Source organism: Macrosteles quadrilineatus, unplaced genomic scaffold, assembly GCF_028750875.1.
Source record: "Macrosteles quadrilineatus isolate MER2022 unplaced genomic scaffold, UCM_ALF_1.0 Scaffold_2__2_contigs__length_208266976, whole genome shotgun sequence".
Classification (NCBI taxonomy): domain Eukaryota; kingdom Metazoa; phylum Arthropoda; class Insecta; order Hemiptera; family Cicadellidae; genus Macrosteles; species Macrosteles quadrilineatus.
In genome coordinates, this window is record NW_026542595.1 from 204,294,126 (window position 1) to 204,321,359 (window position 27,234).

At 33.8% G+C, this 27,234-nt stretch overlaps 1 protein-coding gene across 2 annotated transcripts; it reads left to right on the forward strand.

Annotated features, from left to right (window-relative positions):
- The first annotated feature begins 36 nt into the window (after positions 1-36).
- On the forward strand, positions 37-26,847 carry LOC128987937 (excitatory amino acid transporter-like). 2 transcript variants are annotated; one of them, XM_054409046.1, is made up of 13 exons: positions 37-123; positions 9,188-9,321; positions 14,605-14,730; positions 15,334-15,431; positions 16,972-17,081; positions 17,969-18,011; positions 18,216-18,322; positions 18,964-19,110; positions 19,841-20,074; positions 22,767-22,958; positions 23,494-23,628; positions 26,143-26,239; positions 26,424-26,847. In XM_054409046.1, the coding sequence occupies exons 2-13, from the start codon at positions 9,213-9,215 to the stop codon at positions 26,526-26,528; spliced, it is 1,503 nt and encodes a 500-aa protein (XP_054265021.1). In that variant the 5' UTR covers positions 37-123; positions 9,188-9,212; the 3' UTR covers positions 26,529-26,847. The 2 variants fall into 2 exon arrangements, with proteins under 2 accessions (XP_054265021.1, XP_054265022.1); XM_054409047.1 differs by lacking the exon at positions 26,143-26,239.
- The last annotated feature ends 387 nt before the right edge of the window (positions 26,848-27,234 follow it).

Consider the following 27,234-nt stretch of genomic DNA (forward strand, 5'->3'; position numbering starts at 1 on the left):
TCGTCAGCGATTCAATGTGCTGCGCGGGTTGCCTCTGCTACTTTCGCTGATCATCTTTGCCAATTCTAATCCTGTACACGTGGAGGCCTAGAGCGCATTCTGCCGGACGTCGCCGACACTACCGTAAGTAGAATTATTCACTTTGGTAATTAAAATTGCTTGAGAAAAATTTAAACGTTAAGGAATGACAATTATCTCTAACTATAATGTATAAGATATCAGAAATCTTTGTGTAAGAACACAATTTTACCATTGTTGTTGTGAAAAACGCGTTTTGATTGTATTTAATCCCCAACTACCTCAAGGTCACTGTTGTGTTTCCCAAAATTAAATGTAAATTTGAGCTACTAAACATTTTACTCTATATAGCTTGGAAAACGCAAATTTAAGTAAACACATCAAAAATATATGATTTTGTTAATTTCTAAAGCGAACTTCGGATAAGGAAAATAAAAATACATACAGTTTTAAACAGTATACTTACCGTGCTATTCTTAAAATTATAGTCATAGAGAAATAATAATTTAATATATTTAGGTGAGCAGTTGTATGTTTCATCAAATGCCTACAATGACCTTTTTTGTCTACCCCAATGCGCCGCCGCAGTTTTTAATTTATGCAGTTCGTTTTGATTTCATCATCATTGGATTGTTACATGTGAAAAAAATGGTTGGAAAACATTTTAAATTATTTTTGGACTTAAATACATTATTCCTATAATTATTTATGTGTCAAAGTGTTTATTTTAAGCTGAACTTTTTGAGCAAGAACGCAGTTTTTAGAAATTTGTGAGATTACTTGTGTAACTTTTTACCGACTATGATCAGCTATTTCTGTAGCCAAGACCATTTATTTAAGACCCAATGATAAGAACAGCTTTTGGACAAGGACATAGGCCTACATGTGTGTATTTTATGGTTAAAATTAGTGGAATTATGAGTGCATAAACTTGTAAATGCAATGTGTCATTTTTGCTTGTGACATATATCAGCTGATTTGGAAGCCAGGACCATTGAGTTAGGTAACCCTCAATGATTTATATTGCCTTAAAATCATAAAATCATGTTGTTGCACCACAACAACAATGCTACAACTTACGTGTATTTTTTATGGAAAAAAATAAAAATCTCCAAGAAAAAAACAAACAATATTGTAAACAATAGACAAGAGCTACATATTATTGGTGAAATTATGACAGTCATCATTTGTTCAAATTGCTTATGATTGTCGATGTGTTTATTTACTTTTATGAAACAAATTAACCAAAAACTCGACGACACACCTGATCTACTCAGGTTTGTGACAATGTTGTGGGAATGGGCACACGGAAGGGACTAAGGCTAAAGGTGTAGTGACGTCATATCTCTAGTGGTTAATGTCTTCTCTTGAGGCGACACGATTACCGTAACGAAACGATGTGATTTCAGCGGCGTTCGTGGCATAGTTGGTAGCGTTTCGGATTGATGTTCAGGAGGTCTGGGGTTCGAAACCCGCTGGCAGCACTAACTTTTTGTCAACAAATTTTTCATATCAGCAAGTTTGGTTGGTTAGGTTAGGTTATGACAGTTTAATTTTATAATACTAAATTTTAAAATTAACTTTATAATTAATTAAAAATTATAAGTAATCATTAATTAGATTTTTATCTTATATAGTTTTTATATTATCAGCAAGTCTGGTTGGTTAGGTTATGTTATAACAGTTTAATTTTAAAAATTAAAAATTTATTTTATAATTTTAAAACAATATTTTATAATTAAAAAGTTAATTTTATAACAAAAAATAAAAAATTAAAAATTAATTTAAATTTTTTCAACTTAGCAGTCCTAGCGGCGAACGCTGACACTACAAGATATGTTAGCCTTAGTCCCTCCCGTGTGCCCCACCGCAATATTGTGGCATATTTTGCTAACCACACAGAGCTCAATGTTTGTCGTATGATTAGTAGTTGGTATAATTAGTTGCTGTATATTTAGCCACAAGAGAAATGCTCTTCAACTCAATCGTGAATAATATCTTGCTGAGGGAACGTATGTTTATTTTGTTTCATTTAGAACACTATCGTGTTGATTTTTAAACCAGAAACATTATAACTGTCTTTAGAACACAATGTAAACTACTTATTGATTTTTGAGATTCATTTGGTTTTAGACCACTCTTCCTCTAACTTGGACTTCCGTGTACAAATATGAGTCGTTTCTCTGTTGAATTTTTGCCTTGCTGATGAAATAGCTTGTCACACTAAATCATTGTTGAATGCCACCTTTGTTGTTTGCGGCTGGGTTTTCCAAGCAATAGAATAGCTATCCGATGAGCAGAGAGCTCTATTGGAACTACAGTATGGTTTTAGTTATCTGTCCACAAAATAGATCAATCAACTCTTCCTAGAAGTCGAAACAAACATTTACCGTCCTTTGTTGTTCGTGGTTTGAAAATCCAATGAATCACATTGTTTCCTAGTGGAGTAAAATCATCGACTTTGGATAAAACAAATTGAACCTTTCAGGCCGAATTGCAGCATTGTGTTGCTTCAACTTTAATTCGATCTATGCTTACATTGGTTAATTGAGAGCGAAAATAAGACAGTTTAAATTACAAAAAATTTTTATAAATAAGGACTTGTGCATTACAAATAACATCATGCATAGGGAAATTCTTACTGCTGAACATTCAATAGTTATTTGTAATCGGTGGGTTGAGTTCTGGCACAATGTTCTGCTATATTGCCCAACTTCTTCAATTAGACTAGAATTATTGCCAAATTACTGCTCACATACGGTTTGTATTGTCTAAGGACATGCTTAACCACTCAAGGCGACAGATTAAAATCCAACATTTTGGAGAATGTTTTGCTACTTTATTTTTACAGGTTTAAGCTAGTTTTGGATAGCACGTCCTATCTCTCAAGAAAGCAAAAGTCAGTGCACATTGCGCAATCTTCATAAATGATTATCCCACACTCAACAAACATACAATATTTTAAACTTGTTCCAAGCTTTAGAGCAACAAGCTTACAAGTTTAAATTAGCCTTGTTTTAAGCTTTGAAGTTTATACTTTTCCTACCTAAGCTTGAGATTTCAAACCAATCCCAGATCCCAAGTCTGGGGATCAGGCTTAAAGCAGTCTTACGATAACACGCTAATAACAGTACCGTACTCTAAAACAAGCTTTGATGACCAAGCTTTAAACCGGCTTACTACTAGTTTCTTTATCATCAGTATCCATATTGAATTTCAGCCTATACAAGACCGATGTTAATTGAGTAGCCTTGCTCATGACCAAACAAGTTGTCATAAAAAATGGATTTTCCTACAGTCACTCGACAAAGTGGGCTTCCTTGCAGTTGCACAGATTATAGTACAGCCAGCCTTACTCTTTGGCGCACAGTTTTAATTTATAGGGAAGTACCTAGTGTTTTTCGCACTATATTTATGTCTAATTTTGAAAATCAACGTTTTGAGGTTCAATTTTGAACGTTAAGCAGTATACAAACAGCAGTAAACCGATAGATTAATTGGATAAGTTACTAAGAAACTTTTTCTATTTGTGTTTTTAACGCTATGGACATTTACTAACGTTTTTTCTTTTGGGAAAAGTCAAAATCGTGGTTTTGTTAATAATTAGCATCAACCTTTGGTTGGTTTGCGTCATTAATTGTTAGCCACAGTGACAAATGACTTGGCTGAGTCTAAAATCAATCTCACTCGGGGCCAATCATTATAGCAGCCTTCGGATTTGAAGGGAAGCACTATACAATCAAGACTTAAGAATTTGTATTAATCAGGTGCCTATACTTCATGCAATATGGATGAAATTAATTTGAATATACTGATAATCAATTAAACAGGCAAGAGAAGAGCGGTAGTACATGAAACAAGCGCACTAAAATGCCTAGTGAGGTCTTGACTATAACCACACAGCACAGCTACACAGACAATTATATGGGCTTAAGTTTACATGGAACATTAATCCATACTGAATCCATACCTTGCCTATAACTGTTTTAGATAAATGGCGTTGTACTTTAAAACGCTATTTCCATCTAAAAATTTGAATTTATGAAATCGTATTGTAGTAAAATAAAATAAAGAATTGTACAAAATTGATGACTCTGCCATGTGTATTACGAATGTACTGCATGAATGAGTAATGGTGACTAGTTAGTGTATTATAAAATCAAGGGAAACCAAACTGCACAGCGTTTAAAACTTTATACATAGATGTTTGATCATTATGCGCATCAATCATTATGATCATTATCATTGATCATTGATCATTATGTTTGATCAACTTGCGCGGAACAATATTAATTTATTCATAGTTTCAGCGAATTTTTATACTTTTAATTTGCTTACAAGAGGTCGTCGCCCTTTAGAAGCCCTTATTTACATATTGTAATCGACTTTTTGTCAGAACTCCGAATAACAAAATGTAATGCATTTGCGATGCTTCGCTTTATGAGACTTGGAACGCATAAAGTGTGAAGTGGGTTTAGGAACCATGTGACTGCCTTGATGCGCTCACTATTGAATACATATTTAATATATCATTTCTAGCTTTGAAAGTTGCCTAATTTTATTGAAGCACAATACTGCATGAGCTGCTGGGCTAAAATCAAGAACAGTAGTATCATTTCAGACACATTTTTTGTTATCGAAAGTGTTTTTAACGTTTTAAAAAGTCTACTAAAAACGTATAGTATTGTTTTTTAGACTTCATGTTCGTTTTAGTGCATGCATGCATACAAGTTAGGATTCTTCTGCACAAGACTTTTTTATAACAATTGTGAAATATATCTGAATCTTATAAATTTGATCGATTTATCGAGGGGGGAAAATGCAAAATAAACCAAGAGAAAGCTAGCCTAAATACGGTAATTGATTTGAATTAATGTACACAGATACTCTTTACTTGTACTGTTTTTTTTATCTTGTTAATTCTCTGCTAAACATAGCCGTCCTACCTACGTTTGTATCTATAACTAGCTGTAACCCGCGGGCTTTGCCCCGTTTAACTTCTTAATTTTCAAGATTATCTCGTTCGCATGGCTCAATCACGTCCTGGTTGAAGTTTGTTCGCTACGCTCACTCACCTTTAGGTTGGAGCTCGTTCGCTACGCTCACTCACCTTTAGGTTGGAGCTCGTTCGCTGCGCTCACTTGCCTTCAGGTTAGCTCGTTCGCTACGCTAACTCGCCTCCAGGTTGAAGTTCGTTCGCTACGCTCACTCACCTTTTGGTTGCAAATTAGCTGTTGTCATAAATGTAAAAGAAATAATAGTGCTGCACTCTGTTGGTAATCCTTGTAACTTTAATGCTATTGAACATCATAGAACAGAACCAACTTGTTTAATTGAAACAGCTGTTAAGATTCAATAATTCCATTTCTCATAAGGTTAACATGGGAAACTCCAGAGCCACTGGGGCGGAGCCCGAAAGGATTTTTGAAATAAGAATATGCCTATATGTTAATCGGGAATGTGAGCTATCATCATGCCAAATTTCAGCCCAATCCGACCAGTATTTTTCGAGTTTACTTTTCCCATACACACATACACACATACAGCAACCACCTCTTTTAGCGAATTTCCCATATAGGGAATAAGCTATTACCGTAGTACTCATGGTAAGACCTGGACGCGGGACCGATTTTTTTTTTCGTTTTGAGGTCCCTATAGGCCAAAAACACCATCCGTTCAAATTCATATATATATATTTATATATTTATATATATATATATATATATATATATATATATATATGTGTCCGTTAGCACGATAACTCGAGCAAAAATGATCCGATTTTGATGAAATTTGGTACAAACGTGTAAACCTACGTTTATTCGAACGAGTTCGCGATCCAGCATGATCGAACCATGGGAACGGGGGTTTACGGGGGGTTTTATGGGGTAAAAATGGGGTTTTCCCATTTTTGACCCAAAAAACATAAAATTTAGCAATTTCTTTCCAAACCATTCTGTAGAGCTTAAAAAAACAAATAATTTAGTATATTGAAGCGTTATTATGCGCCTAATGGTTACGGAGAAAATTCCAAAAAATTGTAAATTTTAAATTCCCATGTTATTCTTATGGAGAATAAGAAAACTGTTGTAGTTTGCTTGTTTATGAAAATATTTTGATCAAATTTGGAAAATGTTTTTATTTCTTACCAACTATTAACATTTTACAAAAAAAAACAGTTTTACCCTCCCTGATGCAGCAAACCTAAGTACTTGTTAAACTAATTCTATTTAAATAGGGAATAAATGTTATATTTTAAAAGTAGACATTTCAGTGTGAATCCAATCAGTCAAATGGAAATTCGCTTAGTCTGCAGGTTTGCTGCGGCGGGGGTATTTTATAATAGTATAGATATATAGATAGATAGATAAATAGTCCTACTAATACGATCATTTACGTGTAAAATTAAGGTGTTGCACGATTAGGTACAACTTATAAAGTGGCGGAAGAGTGACGATAAAAAAACCTATTTTAATTATGAACCAGTCACTAAGGCTATCAATTGTTACAGGTGAAACAGGTAGAGGTAACAGGAAGATGCTAACCATTAGCATGATTTATTGACAGAGCTGTACCAAGTATCTCACTCATCCCAGTCTCATCAAATATTCATATGTAGCTGGGTGATTAAAGTGCTCGCCTTGCTATCAAAAGATCACGGCTCTATCCGAAAAAAACGTCAGAATATTTTTGTTGGTTTGAATTGCGAAGCTTGCTTCATAATTGGGGTTTTTAATAAATGGTCCTGACTAAAGAAATGGCTGGTCTAAGTCTACAACAAAGCTGGACACTCCATTAAACGCTCATAGCATTCATATTCAGCTTAAAATACACAATTGTAACGTTTTATAGGTTTTGATGATGTCTTAAAATTAAAAATGCAATTTTAACTACAGTATAACTCTTAAATATACCAGGCACCACCTTTTAAATGCCCCCGTCGCAGCAAACCTGCATACTAAGCGAATTTCCATTTACCCGGCTTGATTTCTACTAAAATATTCCCTATAAATTTTCAGATTTATTTCCTATTTAAATAACATTAATTTTAGTGAGTAGTTAGGTTTGCTGCTACGGGGAAGATGTTGAGATGTGTTTTTGATAGCTTAGTATGAAATAAACCAAATTGCCAAATTTGATTAAAATATATCCATAAACAAGTAAACTAGAACAGTTTATTTATTCTCCATAAGAATAACATGGGAATTTTAAATTTACATTTTTTTAAATTTTCTCCGTAGTCAATGAACATTCAAAAACACTTCAATATACTAAATTATTAGTTTTTTAAGCTCTTCGAAATGGTCTAGAGAGAAATTTAGAAATTTTCAGTTTTTAGGGTCAAAAATGAGAAAAACCCATTTTTACCCCATAAAACCCCCATAAACCCCTGATCCCATGGTCCGATTATGCTGGTTCGCAAACTCGTTCGAATAAAAGTAGGTTTACACGTTTGTACAAAATTTCATCAAAATCGGATCAATTTTGCTCGAGTTATCGCGCTAACGGACACATATATAAATAAATATATATATGTATATATATATATATCTAATATATAAAATTCTCGTGTCACAGTGTTTGTCTGCAAACTCCTCCGGAACGACTTCACCGATCGTTATGAAATTTGGTGTGTAAATTCTGTAGATATGCGAATCGGACGTAAACTATTTCCCGTTTCGAAATTCTTAAAAGGGCTCCGCCCCAGTGGCTCTGGAGTTTCCCATGTTAACCTTATGAGAAATGGAATTAATGAATCTTAACAGCTGTTCAATTAAACAAGTTGGTTCTGTTCTATGATGTTCAATAGCATTAAAGTTACAAGGATTACCAACAGGGTGCAGCACTATTATTTCTTTTACATTTATGACAACAGCTAATTTGCAACCAAAAGGTGAGTGAGCGTAGCGAACGAACTTCAACCTGGAGGCGAGTTAGCGTAGCGAACGAGCTAACCTGAAGGCAAGTGAGCGCAGCGAACGAGCTCCAACCTAAAGGTGAGTGAGCGTAGCGAACGAGCTCCAACCCAAAGGTGAGTGAGCGTAGCGAACGAACTTCAACCAGGACGTGATTGAGCGATGCAAACGAGATCATCTTGAAAATTAAACGTAACGGTACTTTCTTTCCATCGGTCTGTCTTAGGGGAAACCTAAAACTTAGGCGATACGAAGTTCGCCGGGTCAGCTAGTATATATATATATATATATATATATATATATATATGAATTTGAACGGATGGTGTTTTTGGCCTCTGGGGACCTCAAAACGAAAAAGTAAATCGGTCCCGGGTCTAGGTCTTACCATGAGACCTACGGTAATAGCTTATTCCCTATATGGGAAATTCGCTAAAAGAAAAGATTACAGTATGTTTGTACTAATACTATAATTCAATAATGGAATGGCCATAAAAACTAATGCCAAAAGCATATAAAATTGACCCAATAAATTGCATCGCATATGGTACACAACAATAGTCATGGTTGGAGGGTTTAGGGTGGTTGGTCGATATGGGTTGAAACTGGGCGGGAGCTTAGATACCACCCTAAACCCTAACAGCTAACATCTCAGTCAGGTGTACGCAGGCATAGTGGATACAGTTAGTCAATGTACCGTGCTAGTTACAATCAGCTGGGCCCATTGTTGGATCAGCTGTTTTGGTATTGTTAACCATACTATCATTTCGTGTATTATGGTCATACACAATTTTACGTTCTATACGTATTGATTCAACAATTTTTCCTTCAATCATGTAAGTTCATGGGTTAACGTTTTCATAATTTATCTGGCATTTTTTTGTTAATTATTCATAGTTGATAAGTGGATCAAAATTTATTCGATTCGACGGCCTATTTGATATAGCCTCAATTCACTACTTATAACAAAATACAACAAGGAAAACCCAAAACGCAGTATGTATACTTGAAATTTCTACCTAAACTTACTTTGTACGTTACTTGAACCGAAATTAAACTTAGTCCTACTAAATTGAGAGGGCACTAAGTGAGTTGTTTGTTTTAACCATGAAAAACACATCCCACTTATATCTCTAGTGTAATCTTATTGACATTGTACTCACGTTTCGTCGCTTGGGAGACATTGCCTCCTCAGAGACTTTTAATAGCTTAGTTTTACCCTTCCACTGATCACGCCTCGGCATGTCGTTGCCTAGGGCTCCACCCCACCGGCTAGACAAGATGTCCAGCTCCTCTAGCCAGTGGTCAGGCTCGTGTCTGCGACGATGGCTCCAGGACAACCTCTTCCTGATAGCCACCGCCGCAGGAGTCCTCGGAGGCCTCAGTACAGGTTAGTGAGTTTTGCTCGACTTTGCATGGATAAATGCTATGAAGCCTTAATGTTCCAGCTCAATTCATGGATTATTGTCAGTGGGGATGTTTCATATGTAACTTACTGTCTGTAGGTTGAAGAGCTTTTTGTTTTTTGATGTCCTTACTAAAAATCAAATGAGTCCAGTTTACAATTTGTTGGATTACTGACTACAATGATTATTCATTAATAACATAGAAAATGTCGTTAAAAAGTACCGGTACTTATTTACAACTGATCTAGCTTTTAGCATGTCAAAAACCCCTTATTTTGATATAATATCTAAAATGATTTTATATAGATTCACATACAACATGAAGTACGGTGCAATTAGACCTAAACCTCAAACATCGGTTGTTTCCATTTAGTGCAGAGCGTACAATTAGCCAAAAAAGGCCTAACCTCAACATCCAAAGTGAAAGCTAACCTTTGACTCCAAACTGTTCTATAGTCCCCTAATATTTGGTAAAAAGGTACACCATTTTATGAGTCGTGCTTGTGGAAAACGGGGGTAACAATTGAAAAATTCGTAGTTTTTTGGTTTTAGGAAATATTTTGAAAACTGTTTACTTTAGAGCTAAATATATCAAAAGCATAATCTACAACAAGAATGGTCCTTTTCATAATTTTGAAACAATAAAGTTACAGTTTGGTGAAAGTGTTAGTTTTTTATGGCAAAACATTGGCGCCCTCAAGTTCAATAACCATTACCAGGTTTACCAATATAAGTTTTAAACCTATTGAATTATTTCCAAATCCCCTGTGTTGGACAAGGTGATTGTCTGATGAGTTGGCATGTTTTGTTATTTATTGTTACAAGTAGGGACATGAAAAATGGTTTTGCTCACCCATCACTTACAATGTTGGCAATGGTAGTGTCCCATTGCCAATCCGTCTATGAATGAAATATAACTGAATGTTCAGTGAGAACCTACCTCTCAATCTTACACCATGAACGAAGTTTGAAAATGAAAGAATTTGACACATAAGTAAATAGTTTAGCAAAAAAGAATGAACTAAGCCTATATGAAATTTCCAATTTTTTTTAGACCAAAGTATTATAAATTCGTTATCACCATTACATTAAACATCCATCTCGTAGATTTTATAAGATGACAAAGTCATGTCTAGGACGGCAATAACTTATTCCTAATGGGAAATTCGCTAAAAGAAGTACCTACAATTCTTTTATTGTGCATGTAATAGGAGCAATATGTTGTTTATTTATTCAAAGGTTTTGTTTCTCTTAAAGTTAGGGGACCATGCCATACCCTATAAAACTTACAATTGGTGTTATTCTTTATAATTTGAAGCTATCATTTCAGTGGGCTTACTTGCTTTATATTTTGTAAACCCTACCTCATTAAAACTAAATCAAATATTTTTTTCAAAATGATCTAATGATATATCTAAATATATCTAATTATAATTGTATAATCTAATGTTTTTTTTAATACCATCTATTAATTTTTTTAATGAACTAATGGTTATTTATGATCACATAATTTAAAAAAATTATCTAATGATTTTTTGCAGATTTAAACTTGTTATACAATATATTTTCCAGTCGAAATGCAAGTAATATGAATTTGTAAATAATTTTCTATCAATACAAGCAAATCTGACAATGTTATCCACATCATCCTCTGTAAATTAGCTCACTATCAAAAATGAAATATGTTAACCATTAAAATTGGTAGACATGCACTAAACTATAATTACAAATGCATGTTTTATAATCTTTTATTTATTAGACGTTGACTTACATTTACAAAATGTTACATGGTTCACTGTTTTATTTGCATGGTGTTTAAACATGCGACAAAAAATGTGTTAATTTAAGCCTTCATTTAAATTACTAAATATCCAATATCCTTTGTGCTATTATATTACGAACAGTAGAAAAAGGAATCAATATCTGTACTAATTTCAGTCTTATAAGATAATTACACAACTTAAAGAAACCACCAAGGAAAAACCAAAAAATATACCAAAACAAGAAATATTTAAGGTTCCTTTACCTTAGCCAGGACCCTCATAAAGTATAGTCAATATTGGCTTTGGGCAACCATATTCTCTCTCTAATAAAAACCTTGCACTTACAAGCCATGGTTTTACCTAATATTTTCCCTTTAGAATCAGTGATTATATTACTCTATTCATGCTGGTGTACTGGTTTTGTTTGTTTGTATTCATTCTCAACTAATATTTTTAGAAAAATAAACATTTGCTTAAAATTTGGCCACTTACTAATACTGGTGGTAAGCTATTAATTCTTTTACATGTAGTTATGCTAAAATAGGTTATCAAATAAATTTTGATTAGCCTGTTTTGTTAACAAAATATTAAATAAATGATAAATGTTATAAAAATGTCTATAATTTAGTAAACATTTACTCAAAGTTGTATTAAAAGTGACCGATTTATACTATGTACCAGTCACACTGGCCATCATCAGGACATAGATTACCGCATTGTCAACTTTATAGTCGTAGAAATATCGGGAAGTTTTGGAATACATATTTGATTAAATTTTTATACATCACCAACATGTAAAATGCTAACCAAGAAGTTATTTTAGACTAATCAATCCTTAGATTTTGATTCTTGGATACCATTGTATTACTTTTTATTACATTATTACTTTTACCTTATTATTACATTATCTATTGTCTTTATTTTACATTATTATTTACCTATTGATTTTGCTTTAAAATGTTAAGTAAAATATACATTTTCTATCCAAACCATTTCCTTGTGTAAACAAAGTTACTTCAGTTAAATAGTAAAAGTATTTGCTGAGCTTTGCTTTATCATGAAGCCTCATACACGGCCTTAATTAAGTTTCAACCACCTCCAATGCAAACACCCCTTTACGTGAGTGGAATTTCTAAAAGCACTATAAATAATATTGTTTTATTCATTTCTATCATCAAATATCAATATTTTTGTATATAGTTTGTACAATATTATCATTGTCTTGGATGGATAAGTTTAATTAAGTGTACACTTGAAATGAAACATTGGAATATATAGTTTAATTTTATCTGTGATATGTACATTTCAGTCATACTCAATTATTTAAAATCACCCATTTACAGTCATTATTCAAGCCTTGTAAAAATGTTTAAACATGTTTTTATTTAATCATTGAGAGTTGATAATATTAAATATAAAATTCATCAACTTGGTCATTGGAAAAAGAACCCATTTTTTTATATTTCACACATACACGTACTCATAACAAGAGTAGATACCTAACATTGACTTTGGACTCTGGCAGTAAACTTATCATTCTAGGCTGAAATATTATGCCTGTTTTCTAGGACACTGATTTAAAAAATGAAAACACAAGTTGGTGTTGATGTGTGAAAGTTATAAATCTGTGGCTCTAAGTATATTGGCACTACAATTTAAAGAACTCCCTGACAAACCTAATGTGTTATTATAATGGCTGCAATTTGGCACAAGTTGGCAAAAGTGAAAGGATGAGGCAATGAAGTCTCATAATGATAATGAATGAGCCTACCACCTGCCTCAACATAACATCACTGGAAACACACCTTAGAATTACTGTCCCTGCTTCATTCATGCACATCTCTAATTTAAGGTGGTTTAGTTTGTCATCTTCCCTGACCTACATCTTAGGTTTTGAGCTTATCATTGGCAAATGAGAAGGTGTAATGATGTTTGTGTTCTTTATTTGATACTGGTTCAACAGAAAAGCTTAGTGATTTGTTTTGCAGTTGTTAAATAAACGGGAACTACCAATTCAAATATACTGGTGCAAGAGCTAGTAAAATTGATGGCTATTAATTTACTACTCACCTACCTCTTCTTCAGTGATGCAAATAAAACTATATCGGAAAAACTAAACATTTTTATTCCACACTTCTATTTACAAAATTGATATAACACAAAGACAATAACAAAAACAAAACCATATGATAAATTAATAAGTTAAATGAAATATTCCTCATATTTACAGGCCAGGATACATAACAGCTACATAACTAAAAGCAGGGAACATTCAAGGCGCCACTATAAAAACTATTGGGGCCTTGGATTATTACTTTAAAACCAGAAAAGTTACATTTTAATATTTTTCTTTGATATTTTGGTACAAAAATATTCAAAAACCTCCATGAAGGTGTTAAACAAACTCAAATAGGAACTGAAATCTTCACTAATGTCCTCTAAAGAAACAGCTACCGGTAATCTTATGAAAACTAGCTACACAAAGCATCCCTCCATTCTACACCATCGATGTTCTACACCGATCCTTCACTCATAGTTGGGTTAAAACACACCCTTTGCTTCTCCAGATTTGGTAAATTATTAATTTAACTGTACCAATGGACCATCAACTTTATAATCTGAAGTAGACAATGGACAAAGTAACCTCTTAAGACTCCATGATAAAGTCAAGAACAAATAAAGATTTTCTGATCCAGTTGAGCAAGCGATTTGGCATGCAGCCTGCCATAAGTAATTTATATGAAACAGCTGTTGCCAGAATTTGAGTCAATGAAAACACGGTTGAATAAACCTATAATAGAGTCACTTAGACTATCCGACACAAGTAGACTTCTCATCCCAATGTAAATATTGAAGCTCGTTTTTCGTGTCTTATTCTTGTTTCTATTATTTTAGGGTTAATTTCACGAATTGTGCTGTACTATTTGGTTTTATAACTAGGGGACAAGTTATTGTTTATGATTTTATCGGTATTATTAGATAGTTTTATTTGGTTAAACAGAGTTTAAATGATTGAAATAGCAAGAAACAAATTGTAAACAAACAGAACTTCTACAGTGCACCGGACAGAACTAACAATAAAATTGTCTTCTGCTGATCCATAAGGACGAGAAATATACTGAGGGAGTGTGTTATCTATGGCAGTACCTCGACTAGTCAAGACCACACTGTCTACACTAGACTAAGTCAAGAACAAATCAAAATTAAGAATTTCTGATTAAGTTGAGCTAGCAATTTGGCATGCATGCCACAGGTAATCCATATGGATTCTGGCTGTTGCCAGAATTTTACTCAATGAAAACACAGTTGATTGAACCTCTAAGAGCCACTGATGAGATCTTTGATATCCTATTGTAGTTTCATGAATTTTATGGTATACCAATTACCTTTTTTTCTAGCTTGCATTCCTTGTACTTTTGTACATTTCCTTAGGGTGAATACAAAATACCAACTCAAGATGCAGGCAACAAATGGGTACGGTTCTATTGTATATTGTTTGTGCAGGATTGATCCTCAGACCCATGGGATTGAGTGAGGATACTGTAATCCTCATATCTTATCCTGGAGAGCTATTCATGAGAGTCCTCAAGCTTATGATCCTTCCCTTCGTAATTTCCTGCCTTATCATTGGTGAGTATGACTAAGTTGGCGGAAGTATAAGAAATGTTATTGGCTCAAAATAATCCTCTACACTCCTGGATTTGTGAAGGGTTATTATAAAGACATATTCACCAACTGGTACTTTTTTTAAGAAAAATATCATATGACCAGTCTGAACATGAAATAAAAACATTTTAGGATGTTAGATCCTCATATTTAGGCTACTTAAGTTGTTATATAATGATTCAAATAATTAATTTACATACATTCAAACATTTTGTGTTTTGTACCAGGTATTGTAACAGATATGTTTTTAGAAAATCTTGCCTAAACTTGGTTAAATGCACCCTATAGCTATTATTGATAACTACTGTACTTATGTAGGTCTACTCTGTGTTAAGTTACTTTTATTGCTGGTACAGTATTTATATCTTATTTTTGTTTGATTTTCTCCATAGAAAGGTATATGTTACCATATATTCCTATATTCTCTATATGATTTCAAATTTATCAAGACATGTTTTTTTTTCATACCATTCAACCTACTAGAATTAATATTTTCCCCAATCAGGCTAGCACATGTCACTTAAATTGCATTGAAATATTTTTAAAACAAAATTTTGTATTTTATAGGGACAGCCACCATAAATGTTCGGAAGAATGGACGCATCGCTGCACGGACAATACTTTACTTTATATCAACTTCAGCACTAAATGTGGCATTAGGACTGGTAAGGCTTATAATATCAATATATTCATTAATAAAATGAAAAATTTAGTAATTATTGTAAGTTTTTAGTAATGCTGAAATAAACCAGGCTTGATATATTTCCCCCTAGTTTGAAAGACATGATTGCATTAAGAAAAAATTTTTTTGGGGTTCTGGTTTTTTTCTGTTTATGTGCCCTTGGCAACTCTACTTTACTTTGCAGAATAAATAAAATAATAATAAATTATCATTAGGCCTAAATGATAATAATTTAATGGAACAATAAATGTCTACAAGAATACCGTAATTGAAACTCATTAGGTCATGTAGAATAGCACTCTAAATGTTTCAGAAAATTTTCAGCACAATTATAGGTTAATGTCCAGCAATTAAACATACAAAATAGCTACAGAAACATTAAATTTGTAAATATTAGCACCTTTGATTCAAAATAAAGAACTACAAAATTTTTAAACAAAAACTTAAACAAATGAGTTTGAAATAGTAAACAGTTCTATCATACATTATAACACTGAAATAACAAGAATGATCTACAATCTATGTAAAATAATTGCAAGTAAAAAGTACCGGTAAGAGTTTATCTTATAAAGCTTAATAAAAGTTTAGAGGATTAGTCCCTCTGTTGCCGATGCTGTTAAAGATTTTGGCCTCGTGTTTCTAATTACTAAACTGATTTTGCTGGCAAGCACAGCACAAGCCAAGAATAATTCTTTTGTAATTGCAAACATTTGGTTGTCAATTTCTTCCTTGGCTGAAAAGTACTAACTGTTGTATAGCCCTCTTCTGAAAATGTCGTGCTTTACCATGTCTCTAAAACGCCAATACCTTTTAAATGTGAATGATATAGCATATTGCACAGTGACCGAATCGTACTATAGTTTATATTTGCACAAGGAAGACAAAAATTTGAAATCAAGGAATGAAAAGAAATTGGAAGAGATATGTTTTGTGTAGATGGAGTCTTTAAGTAAATGGTCAAGGAGTTTTAATTACAAATTCACTTCCTAGGTATTGACAATTCTGTCAGTTCAGTAAATTATTCTAAATAATGTGTAAAATGTTAGGTTTTGTGCTGTTAGTGCCAGATTTAGAACATTTTCCAATTAGATACGTCTGACACCCCCAACAACAATCTGTATAATCCTTAGTGCCAGGGGAAGGTTTTTATGTAAGGAAATTTATAATCAATCCAACCATTATTTAGCAATTTGATTTTTAAAATTCCAAAAAAATTGCGTTTACATTAGCTCACTCACTTCAATCTAGAGGCAAGTGTGCGTAGCGAACGAGCTAAACCTGAAGGTGAGTGAGTGCAGCAAACAAGCTCCAACCATAAGGTGAGTCAATGTAGCCAACGAACTTCAGCCAGGAAGTGATTGAGCGATGCGAACGAGCTCAGCTTGAAAATGAACCAGCATTTGACATAAAACCGCATTAGGACAGGACGATGTTTGTCGGGCCAGCTAGTCCTTAAATATTTTTTAATTGTATTACGACACAATGGTAATTAGAAGTTTTAAAGAATTTTTTATCATTTTTAGTTGTTGGTGATTACTATACATCCAGGAAGTCCAGACTTTCACAGCAACATTACAAACGTTGTTGACATGAGAAACACCAATTTGCTGGATGGATTTTTAGACATGGGCAGGTATGTTGTTGTCTCATATGTTTAAGTGTAGAATTAGGTAACACAAAAAGACTGCATTGTTATTATACATATGGTAGGTAATGTTCCTATTTCAGTTGAAGACTTATCCAAGCGCATAACTGGCAAAAAATACTCAATGTCAAAATCTTTACCATACACTTCCTAGGACGTCTTGTAAATATGTGGATTTACCTAGGTACTACAGTGGCCTACTACTGTACAATAGTACTACTGTACTACGGTAATTCACGAATGCGATACAGGAAAGCAGTAGGTTATACCATGTTATACCATAGGATAAACATACTCCCTTAGTAAATTTAACACCCTTATAGATCAGCTGAAGACAATTTTATTGTTACTTCTGTTCGGTGCGCTTTAGAGGTGTCTACCGTTTGTTTCTTATTTCAGTCATTTAAAACCTCATTTAACCAAATAAACCAATCTAATCATAAACGATAACTCGTCCCATTGTTACCCAAACATTAAAGCATAAATCATTATATTAAATCTAAAATAATAGAAACAAATGTTGTCGACACTAGTGATCAGTGTCACCAACATGAACTATTAACGAAAAACAAGCTTCAAAATTCACAATTGGATTAGAAAGTCTACTTGTGTTGTTTAGTCTACGGTTACACCTATCAACAATTAGGGACTGAAAATAGGACTGCTATATTAAGTTTCTTCTTGGTTCTTGGAACTTACATGGTCTCACAAAGTATGGTACAAATAAAATACAAGAAACCTTGCCAATATTTATTCACTATCCATATTTGCCATCAATCAAATGTGTCTATATAATACTGTAAATTGAAAACCTAGGATTTGTAAGATTTTGTGAGGAATTAGCATGATGGTGTTTTGATAATTTTTTGTTCCAGAAATCTTGTACCTGACAATATCTTTCAGTCTGCTTTTGAACAGGTAACATTGTATGTCAAGTTGTTCTGTACCTTTGTAATTTACTTTTAAATTTCAAAACCTACAACTCATATTGATCACAAAAAACTGTTATATTCAACATAACACTGTGGAGTAATTTAAAAAATAAAGTCTGAATTCAGGGGAAAATCTTGAAAATGTGTTTAATAGTGTAAGATTTCAATTTCCTTCTTCTGAATGTTTCAGACATACACAGAATATTACACGCCTGGTCAAAATGCAGATAATTTTTCTCTTGAAGTAGTAAATGTCTCAGATATTGCAGTACCAACCAAGCGAAGGCTTTCTTTCAGGTATGTGGTTTTATCATGGTGTTTCACCTAAACGTATTTTAAAATGTGATAGAAAAACTTTAAAGAGGATGACATTCATAAAACCGTAAAAAAACTATTTTTAAACTTCAGGATAAATTTTTATTTAGTGTTAGTGGCTACTGGTTTAATGCATTAAATAAGCTTCACTTATTGCTTTTAATCTGGTTTTCATAATAACGAATACAGAGAATTTAATTCTTGCAACAGTGATGGACAGAGATTTTAGCAACAATAAGTAGATGTTTTCAAAGTTATTGGTTGGCAAATTAGTTCTTTACTGTTTTTGGACCCCATAAATCCCAATTGTTATCCTAGCAAATAACAATTTTAATATTCGTCGAACCAATCCATATACATTTCAAAATTGCCGACAAAATAACTGACTGGCTAGCTAAGTGGAGATACTGCTCACCTTTAGATCTATAGTTACTGGTTCGATCCTGAGAAGATCAGTTTATTTTGGACTCACCTACCATTTATAAAAACCAATTGTGCTATCAACCAACAGATTTAAGTCAGGTATAATCCAAACAATGGTTTATATTGTTCCCTCATAAAAAGTGTAAAATACACCACTGTCATACTATCACGTAGATAAAAACAAATTGTTTTTTTTTTAGGAATGGCACCAACACCCTGGGAATTATTTTCTTCTGCATAATCTTTGGATCGGTGCTTGGATCTATTGGACCTCAGAAAGCTATTGTGATAGAGTTCTTCACAGTGATCTACCAAGTGTTGATGAAGATGCTGATGGGAGCGATATGGTGAGTGTAACTTGCCTTTGGTGCAGATTCTCATAGAGCTGATGGTGTTTTTGTGTTGAGCGTATTGTAAAACCTTTGGCTATAGAGATACCATCAAGAATGAGACACGCTGTTTGGGTAGCCGAGTGGTTATAACGCTTACCTTCAAATCTGAAGGTCGCTAAGTTGAATCCAAATTAAATGCATCCTGTATTCAGATGAAATTTTTCTTTGGGATATCTCTTAATGGGCTATCTTACAAAAAGTTCAAGTTTAGATAGTGACAAGAAAAAGCTTAAAAAACACCAATGGTGTCCACAAAAACACAAGAAGATTTTTAAGTAGTATCTTCTCTTCTAGATTAGAGTACAACAAAGCTACACCTGGTAGATGGGATCTCTACTTCAGTATTCAAAAGAGTTTATGGTTAAACCTAAATTAATTGTCTCACTCTTTACAATTTTTAAACACCCATCACAACATGGATTAACATTGAAAACTTCAGGAAGTGACAATTTGGCTTTTAATTTATGATGGAGCAATGTTATTCATTATAAGGGTTGCGGTGAAACATTTCTAGGTTTGTAAACTAATCTGGCCATGTTCTGAATTCCTTTCCTGAAGACAGAGCCTCCAGATTCTGAAATGTTAAAACGTTTGTTTTATTGTGATGGAAAATTGCTGCCCTGACACTTGCAAAAAAACCTAAATTTTCCAACAATGTTCTTTAAACATTGAAATGTCTACACAGGTTTACCCCCCTGGGCGTAGGCAGTATCATCTGTGGGAAGATGGTATCCGTGGCCGACCTTAGCTTGACCCTCACCCAACTGTCCTGGTTCATCCTCACGATGGCCACGGGAGTCCTGCTCTATCAGCTGATCATCCTGCAGCTCATTTACTACGTGTTTGTTGGTAAAAACCCATACACCTTCTACTCCGGTCTAGGTCCAGCCATCGTCACTGCTTTTGCAACGGCTTCCAAGTAAGTTGTTTTGTTGTAGAACTCCCATGATAAATTGTTAGTTATCTGTCTAACTTATATAACATTTTTGGAATAAGGATACAAAAACAAAGGGGTTTTTTTGAACTCAAATATTTGAATGAAAAATTGTGAAATTAGTGATTGATTGAATGCCTCTTTAGAGTAGCATGAATACTGGCTCTGTCTTCAGGAAAGGAATTTAGAACATGGCCAGATTAGTTTACAAACCTAAGATCAGCTGTTTCTTTGTAGCCAGAACTAAGAGCTCAAGGATCAAAGACAGATGGGTTAAGTTTCAAAGGAAAAAAAATTAGTTTTTCACATTTTTGACCCTGAAAACACAACATTTCCCAATTTCTCTCTAGACCATTTTAAAGAGCTTAACTAACAAATAATTTGGTATACTAAAGTATTTTTGTACAATATTTTCGGTTACGGAGCTCCTTAAATCTAATGCTCCTTAAAACTCCTTAAACCTAATGTTATTTAAATAGATTTAATTGAAAATCAATTCAGGTGAATGGAAATTTGCTTAGTCTGCAAGTTTGTTGCGGCGGTTGTATTTTATTAATACAAGGAGTTTTTTTTGTGACGGAAACCCATTCTACAATTAGTGCAACGAATTTGCGACCCATTTAATGAACTTTAATTTATTGTTGGGAAAAAAATATTAAGTAGTTGTGTATACAAAAATTACAAACATTTTATCTCTGAAAGAACAATGATCCGATCTTGAAAGGGTGCAGAGGGAAAGAAAATTCCTCCGTGCCAGTAGCATAAATTAGTGATAAGCACAATTGGATTTGTTTTAATTGAATTGTAAATAAAACACCTAGCACATTAAGCATGAAATATCAGCCTCTTTCATAAAAGAAAAAGTGTAGACACTCTCTTCTGGTTATTTCTAGTGAACGCAGACCTATTATAGCGCTCTATGAAAGGACTCCCAATTCTATTTTGTTGCCAGCACTGAAATAGTGCCAAAAATGAACTACAGCTGATCCCATGCATATATAGATGGAATATTTCTACAATAATATGCATATTCAATTAAGTAATAATTCTGCAATACTAACTTCATCCAGCGGGACAAAAATACTCACATATTGTTCAATTTCAAACACGTTTCATTGATATGTTGATTGATTATGTAACTACCTTAGAATGTGATTTTACTCTTTCATTTAATTGATGAGAATTTTAAATTTAAATCACTAAGGATGGATTAATTAATTACGTCTTTAACCATATAACTTGTAACTGTTTGTTCTTATGCTAATCCAGCATACTAACTCCGTAAAAAATTAAGAAGTAAAATTATTTGGTTAAAACCACAGTAGACTCCCTTTTATCCGGACATCGGTTTAACCGGACTGCACTTGGCGGAAATTACATCTCTTTAACCGGACAATTTTTATCAGCACAACGGTTTAACCGGACTAGAGCGGAAGGAAGTGCCCGGTACTCTATTGAAACGACTGTTCTCGTGGGAAAGATTTAAGACCAGAGATCACGTGTCTAAATACAATGCTCTCCTAAATTTAAGTCAAATACTGTATACAGTATGCATTTAAACGGTCCGTTTTAACGAGTTTTTGGGGAGGTCAGTTTAACCGGAAAACCCGGATAAGATTCATTAGCCAACGCATCCATTGACATCAGCCCTGTTTACAATACGTTAATAGAGAAAGAAATTAAAGGATGCATTGACAAATCAAAACAAAAGAAGATAATGCCATCAGCTGATCTAGATAACAGATCCTCCCCTCCCCTTCCCACTCCTCCACAACCGGGGTCGTCAATCGTGGTTAGGCACTCACAACATTTACGTGAGTAGAAAAAACCTTGAAAACGCCGCACGTTTTTATTGGTGTGGCGAAACGTCGGAGATGAGAACTTTAGTCTGTGATTTTGTATTTAGTTTTATTTTTGTATTTTTATCAATGTTTATGTGCAATTAACTGTGATATGACAAGGACTGTGTTCTCCTGATTTCAATAAAGTGAGTGATGCCCAAAAATATTGATCATACTGGAGTCTGGATAAGAGGGAGTCAACTGTAACAGCTTTATGTGCATTATGAAAACAGAAAACAACAATAAAAGAAGCTTGATTTATGTTAAAAAAGGTTGAAAAAGTGATTTTTTACAGACAACACCAGCCTGTATGGTTCTCATTTTACAAGGGTTTGCTTTGCTCACTTTACTGAAAAAAATCCACCGCAAGAAGGAAGAACTAACTGTAAACTATTTCCAATTCTCTTTAACCATCTCAGTGACAAAAATTAATAGAAAGAAAAGGGATACAGTAACACACTTTATGAAAAATTTCAACTGTTCTTTTATTATTGGCTAAAGCAAAGCCACACTAAAAAAACAGGCCGTAATGCTCGTCAAGCATGACGTCACGATAGAAGACGGCAATGACGTAGGTATTTATTTATTTACTTTCCAAGGAAAGATTAAAACAAGCAGCTGATCACAAAAGGCAAACAATATGTCATTGCCGTCTTCTATCGTGACGAAATGCTTGACGAGCATTACAGCCTGGTTTTTAGTGTGGCCTTGGCTAAAGCCGGTATATATAGACTTCAGTCAGTGTGACTTAAGTTTTGTGTTTCAGTATTGCGTAGTACTTCAGTATCAAAAAGTCAATGTTTTAAATTAAATGAAACATTGGTTTGTTGTGCTAGAGCCGCTGCATTTCCAGTGGCCTTCAAACTATTGGATGAAAGACTCAAGGTAGATTCTCGCATCTCCAAGTTCATTCTTCCCATCGGAACCATCAACATGGATGGAACTGCTCTGTTCCTTAGTGTGTCTGTCTGCTTTCTGGCACAAATCAACAACATTGCACTCACTGTGGGAGACCTCCTAACACTAGGGTAAGACTTCTTTTTTTATATATTTTTATATGGAAAAGATGTTGGTAGCCTTGAATTTTCGCTTGGCATTGGACCTTGACCTGTGGTTTGCATTTTATGCGCTGTATGCCTGAGAGACAATTGCGCTACCTTCCTTGTAGAGGAATTTTACTCTTCCGAACGCCCCCAAAAAATCTAAGACTTGCCTCCCTGGGTCCAGGCCCATTAACTAAATCGGCACTGTGGCCTGCTTGGAACGTTTCTGGAAAGTGTGGGTAGCCCGTTACAGTGAAAATGAGTTGTGATTTTAAGTTACATCGATGCCTTGGATTACAGTTTGTCCTTGCTGTTGATTCAGCCATTAACTAAACTTTATTATATCTGACTCCAACTTATTTCTCCAAATCCTGCAAAGTAATTTTGAAACCTTTTTGTAAACGTTAGTCAGCAGTGTTTAATAGTGACTTCCAACTACTTAAAACATTTGTTTTATTAAGTCATGCCCACAAATATGTTTTTGTTTTGTTATATTTGTCCGCTTATCCTGTCCTCGCAGGTTATCATGTACTGCAGCCTCCATGTCTAGTGCCACGGTCCCCTCAGCCGCCCTCGTCCTCGTATTGATGTTGTGTTCCACGGTCAACGCTCCTACTGAAGACGTTTCTCTGCTCTTTGCCGTTGATTGGTTTGTGTAAGTGGTTTAATGTACGATTATTGTACTGACTTGGGAAGTGACTCGTTTTGACACAAGCTTGAAACAACTAGCCAGTATGGGGTTGGAAAATGAGCAAGGGTTGGTACAGCACTTCTTCTGGCTGGTGTGATAGACAGTTTGGCTTTTCTGCACCATTATTTACGCTAACTTAATCACAAAAGAATAATTTCCTACATTGTTTACGATTGTAGGTAAGCCCACAAAATCAAACATCTTGTTTTGCTATTACACATACTAGCTGTTACCCACGGGCTTCACCCCATTTGACTTCATAAGTATTAACTAGTGTACATGTTGCTTGAAATCGAGCAATCGCAAAGAAGTAAATGAGTTATTTAAAAACAAATAACTTATTTAAGAAAAAATATAAGTCATAAATTCCGATGAGTTTAAAAGAGTCAACTCAAAGATTACGTAACTAATGATAATACTCACAATGTACTTAAGAGTTCAATATAATCAACATTTCTTGTAAATATTTTATCATTTTTCAAAAGCTGCTCTGGCTTTTAGTGTATTGTAGAAATGTTTCCCACTTATAGCTGCAATAGGTTGTCTATGTTGGTCTTTGTCAATGATAATGTAGTCTGCATGGTATCACCCGGCACCCATTGTCGCCAGTACGTTTACAAATTTCAGTCTTTATTTTAATAGCACCAAATAACCATTAACTACCTGATTTTCTGCATAACCTCTCTGTCACAATTTTACAATTAACATTTGTTTATGTTCTACTTCTCAGTTTTAATTTCTAACAACAGCTGGAGTTTCATAACTATGTTTGTTTCCCATGTTAATCTTATGGAGAAATACAAAACTTTAAAGGGCCCCAGGGCCTCACTCTCTAATTGTTTCCCTAAAAAGAAAGTTTCCTGCACAACTTCACAATACGCTCTTTCCAATGACACCAAAAACATGTCAATCGGTTCAGTAGTTTCGGAGGAGTAATTGTCACAAAAAACCTGCTTGCGTATTAAATAAGTAACTAGTTGCTCTGCCCGTGCTTCGCTACGGGGTGAGAATGCTGAAAAGAATAATTTGGTTTTACTTTAAGATACTATAATATACTATAAGGAACAGTTACAACACACTTACCAGGAAAAACATATAGGCAAAGGCTCAATCGTACCTATTGATTATTTAAATGAATATCTCTTAATGTATTACAGTACCATCATTTTATATAGTGTATATCATTTAAAATATATGCAAAAGTGTAACTCATTGACCACATGGCACCAAGAAACAATTCTCCTTGTAAACAAATTAAATTAAATAGCAGAACAGCATTTCTGACAACAGCTGGAGTTTCATAACAATGTTTATGTCCCATGTTAATCTTATGGAGAATAACAAATCTTTAAAGGGCCCCAGGGCATCACTCTCTAATTATTTCCCTATAAAAAAAGTTTCCTGCACAACTTCACGTTACGCTCTTTCCAATGACACCAAAAACATGTCAATCGGTTCAGTAGTTTCGGAGGAGTAATTGTCACAAAAAATCTGCTTGCGTATTAAATAAGTAATAGATATAGATAATAAATAAAACGATTGATTGGTTAAGTTAAGCTAAAATAAACAAAACAGAATACAGTAATACAAACAAATAATCACACCTGATTTTAATAAGGTAATAAATTGAAAGAATAACAAACAAATAAGTACAGCTGAGGTATTTTTAACATTAGGTGTATGGAAAGTTCCCTTTAGAAAGGAATTACGACCTTAAAGGGCATTTTATGCATTAATGGATAGTTTTGCGCAAGGGTTCTCGTCATGACGAACATATTAAGTATATGGGTGTAGCATAGAGCACAAGGGCCTAGATTTTTTAGGATTTTTTGAGAGGATAGCAGGCTTACCTGAATGGGAAAGAGTCCAAACTGAGGATCCTGTGCCAGTTTGGACTCTTTCCCATTCAGGTAAGCCTGCTATCCTCTCAAAAAAACCTAAAAAATATTAAGTATATGGTTTATGGGGTGTAACTTTAAGTTTTCTCAAAAGTTCATGGGTACTTTGGGATTTATATTTGGATTATACATTATATATGTATTATGAACAACTGTTGCGGTTATTTAGAAGCAACTCCTATTACTCCACTGACAAAAAAAATTAATTCAAATTTATCAAATCGGTTTGAATTTTGATACAATGTGACACGATGATCATAAAAGATTTTTCATAACGATGCAATACTACTTTTATCAACTGTGAATACTTTCTATGGCAAAATCTGTGATTTTATAATTTTGAAAAATGTACAGCTGATGACTTATTTGACTACAGATGATTCTTTTTTGGCCGAGGAGTAAAAGAACTTCTTTTAACCTTTCTTTTCTTCTCCCCATAATGCATGCCTTTATTATGTCTCAAACTTAAAAAACAAATTCAAGAAATGATGTTTGAAATTACCTGTTTTTATAAGCTATTGTGTATCTATTTGATTCAATTTTCTATTTGATTACCCTTTTTGTTATGAATTGTTTATAGAGACAGGATGAGGACAACAAATAATCTACTTGGTGACTGTTATGCTTGTGCGGTGATAGAAAGTTTGTCTAAAAAGGAGCTCAGTGAAAACTTTGATGTAAGTAAAGGCGGTTTTTATCGTAACTTTAATTGGAATTTTGTTTTTTTTTACAAAAATATAATTTATTTTAAAGTATTGTTTTCACAGTGATATTTTGTCAACACGCTAACTTTACAATTAAATAGTATGAGTTCTTGATTCAGTTTTAACATAGACTAAATACACTAATTTTCTTTTACAGGACGAAGAGAATACACATTGCTATGGAAGCGCTTTCTCATGTGCGGCGGATTTGAAAATACCAAAAAATGGTCACGTAAAAGTAGATGACTCATTGGAAGCATGAAACATCTGATGGGTTAACGAGGGTTGATTTCTGTGATGTTAGGTTAGGTTTAGGATAGGAGCAGCACAACTATTACACAATAAGACAGCTTATTTTTGAAATGTATTATTATTAAAATGTATTTGTTATTAGTGTATATAAGGGAACATTGGGAACACATTTTTAACGTAGTTTTTTGTATACTTAAAAGACAAACCGTACAATAGTAATTTCTAACTGTTTTTTAGATGATTTTTAACAATTTTACTGCATTGCACAACTGATGTGATAGCTCATATTAATGTTTCAAACACATATTATTGATTGGTATCGCTTTAATTTAAAAAAAATTGAGAATACTATATTTTCTGGTGAATTTTGTTAAGGTTTTTTAACTTTTAAATTAAAACTCTTTAGAATACAAATCTATTGTTCTGCAGGCCTAAACATTTTGCTGAAAATGTTTACAGTTACGAAATGTACCTTAGAGTTGAAGTGAGAATTTACAATAAGTTGAAATATGTTATTTTTATACTATACCTACTCATACTCTGGGCTTTTGCTCATATTTGACTAGCTTAAAGTCGTTGATATCTAATCCAACATGTAACCGTTGACTGTAAATCCTTTTACAGACAACGATGTAACTTAAAACTTAACAAAGTTGGTTTGTTGCATAGGGTATTGATTATGCATTTTGAATGGGACACAGAGGTTAATGTTATAT

Excerpts from the sequence above, each read along its gene's own strand:
- LOC128987937 (XM_054409046.1), top strand. The coding sequence starts at position 9,213 with ATGTCCAGCTCCTCTAGCCAGTGGTCAGGCTCGTGTCTGCGACGATGG. Across the intron at positions 17,082-17,968 it reads GGATTTTTAGACATGGGCAG|AAATCTTGTACCTGACAATA; the intron begins GTATGTTGTTGT and ends TTTTTGTTCCAG. Across the intron at positions 23,629-26,142 it reads TTTGCCGTTGATTGGTTTGT|AGACAGGATGAGGACAACAA; the intron begins GTAAGTGGTTTA and ends AATTGTTTATAG.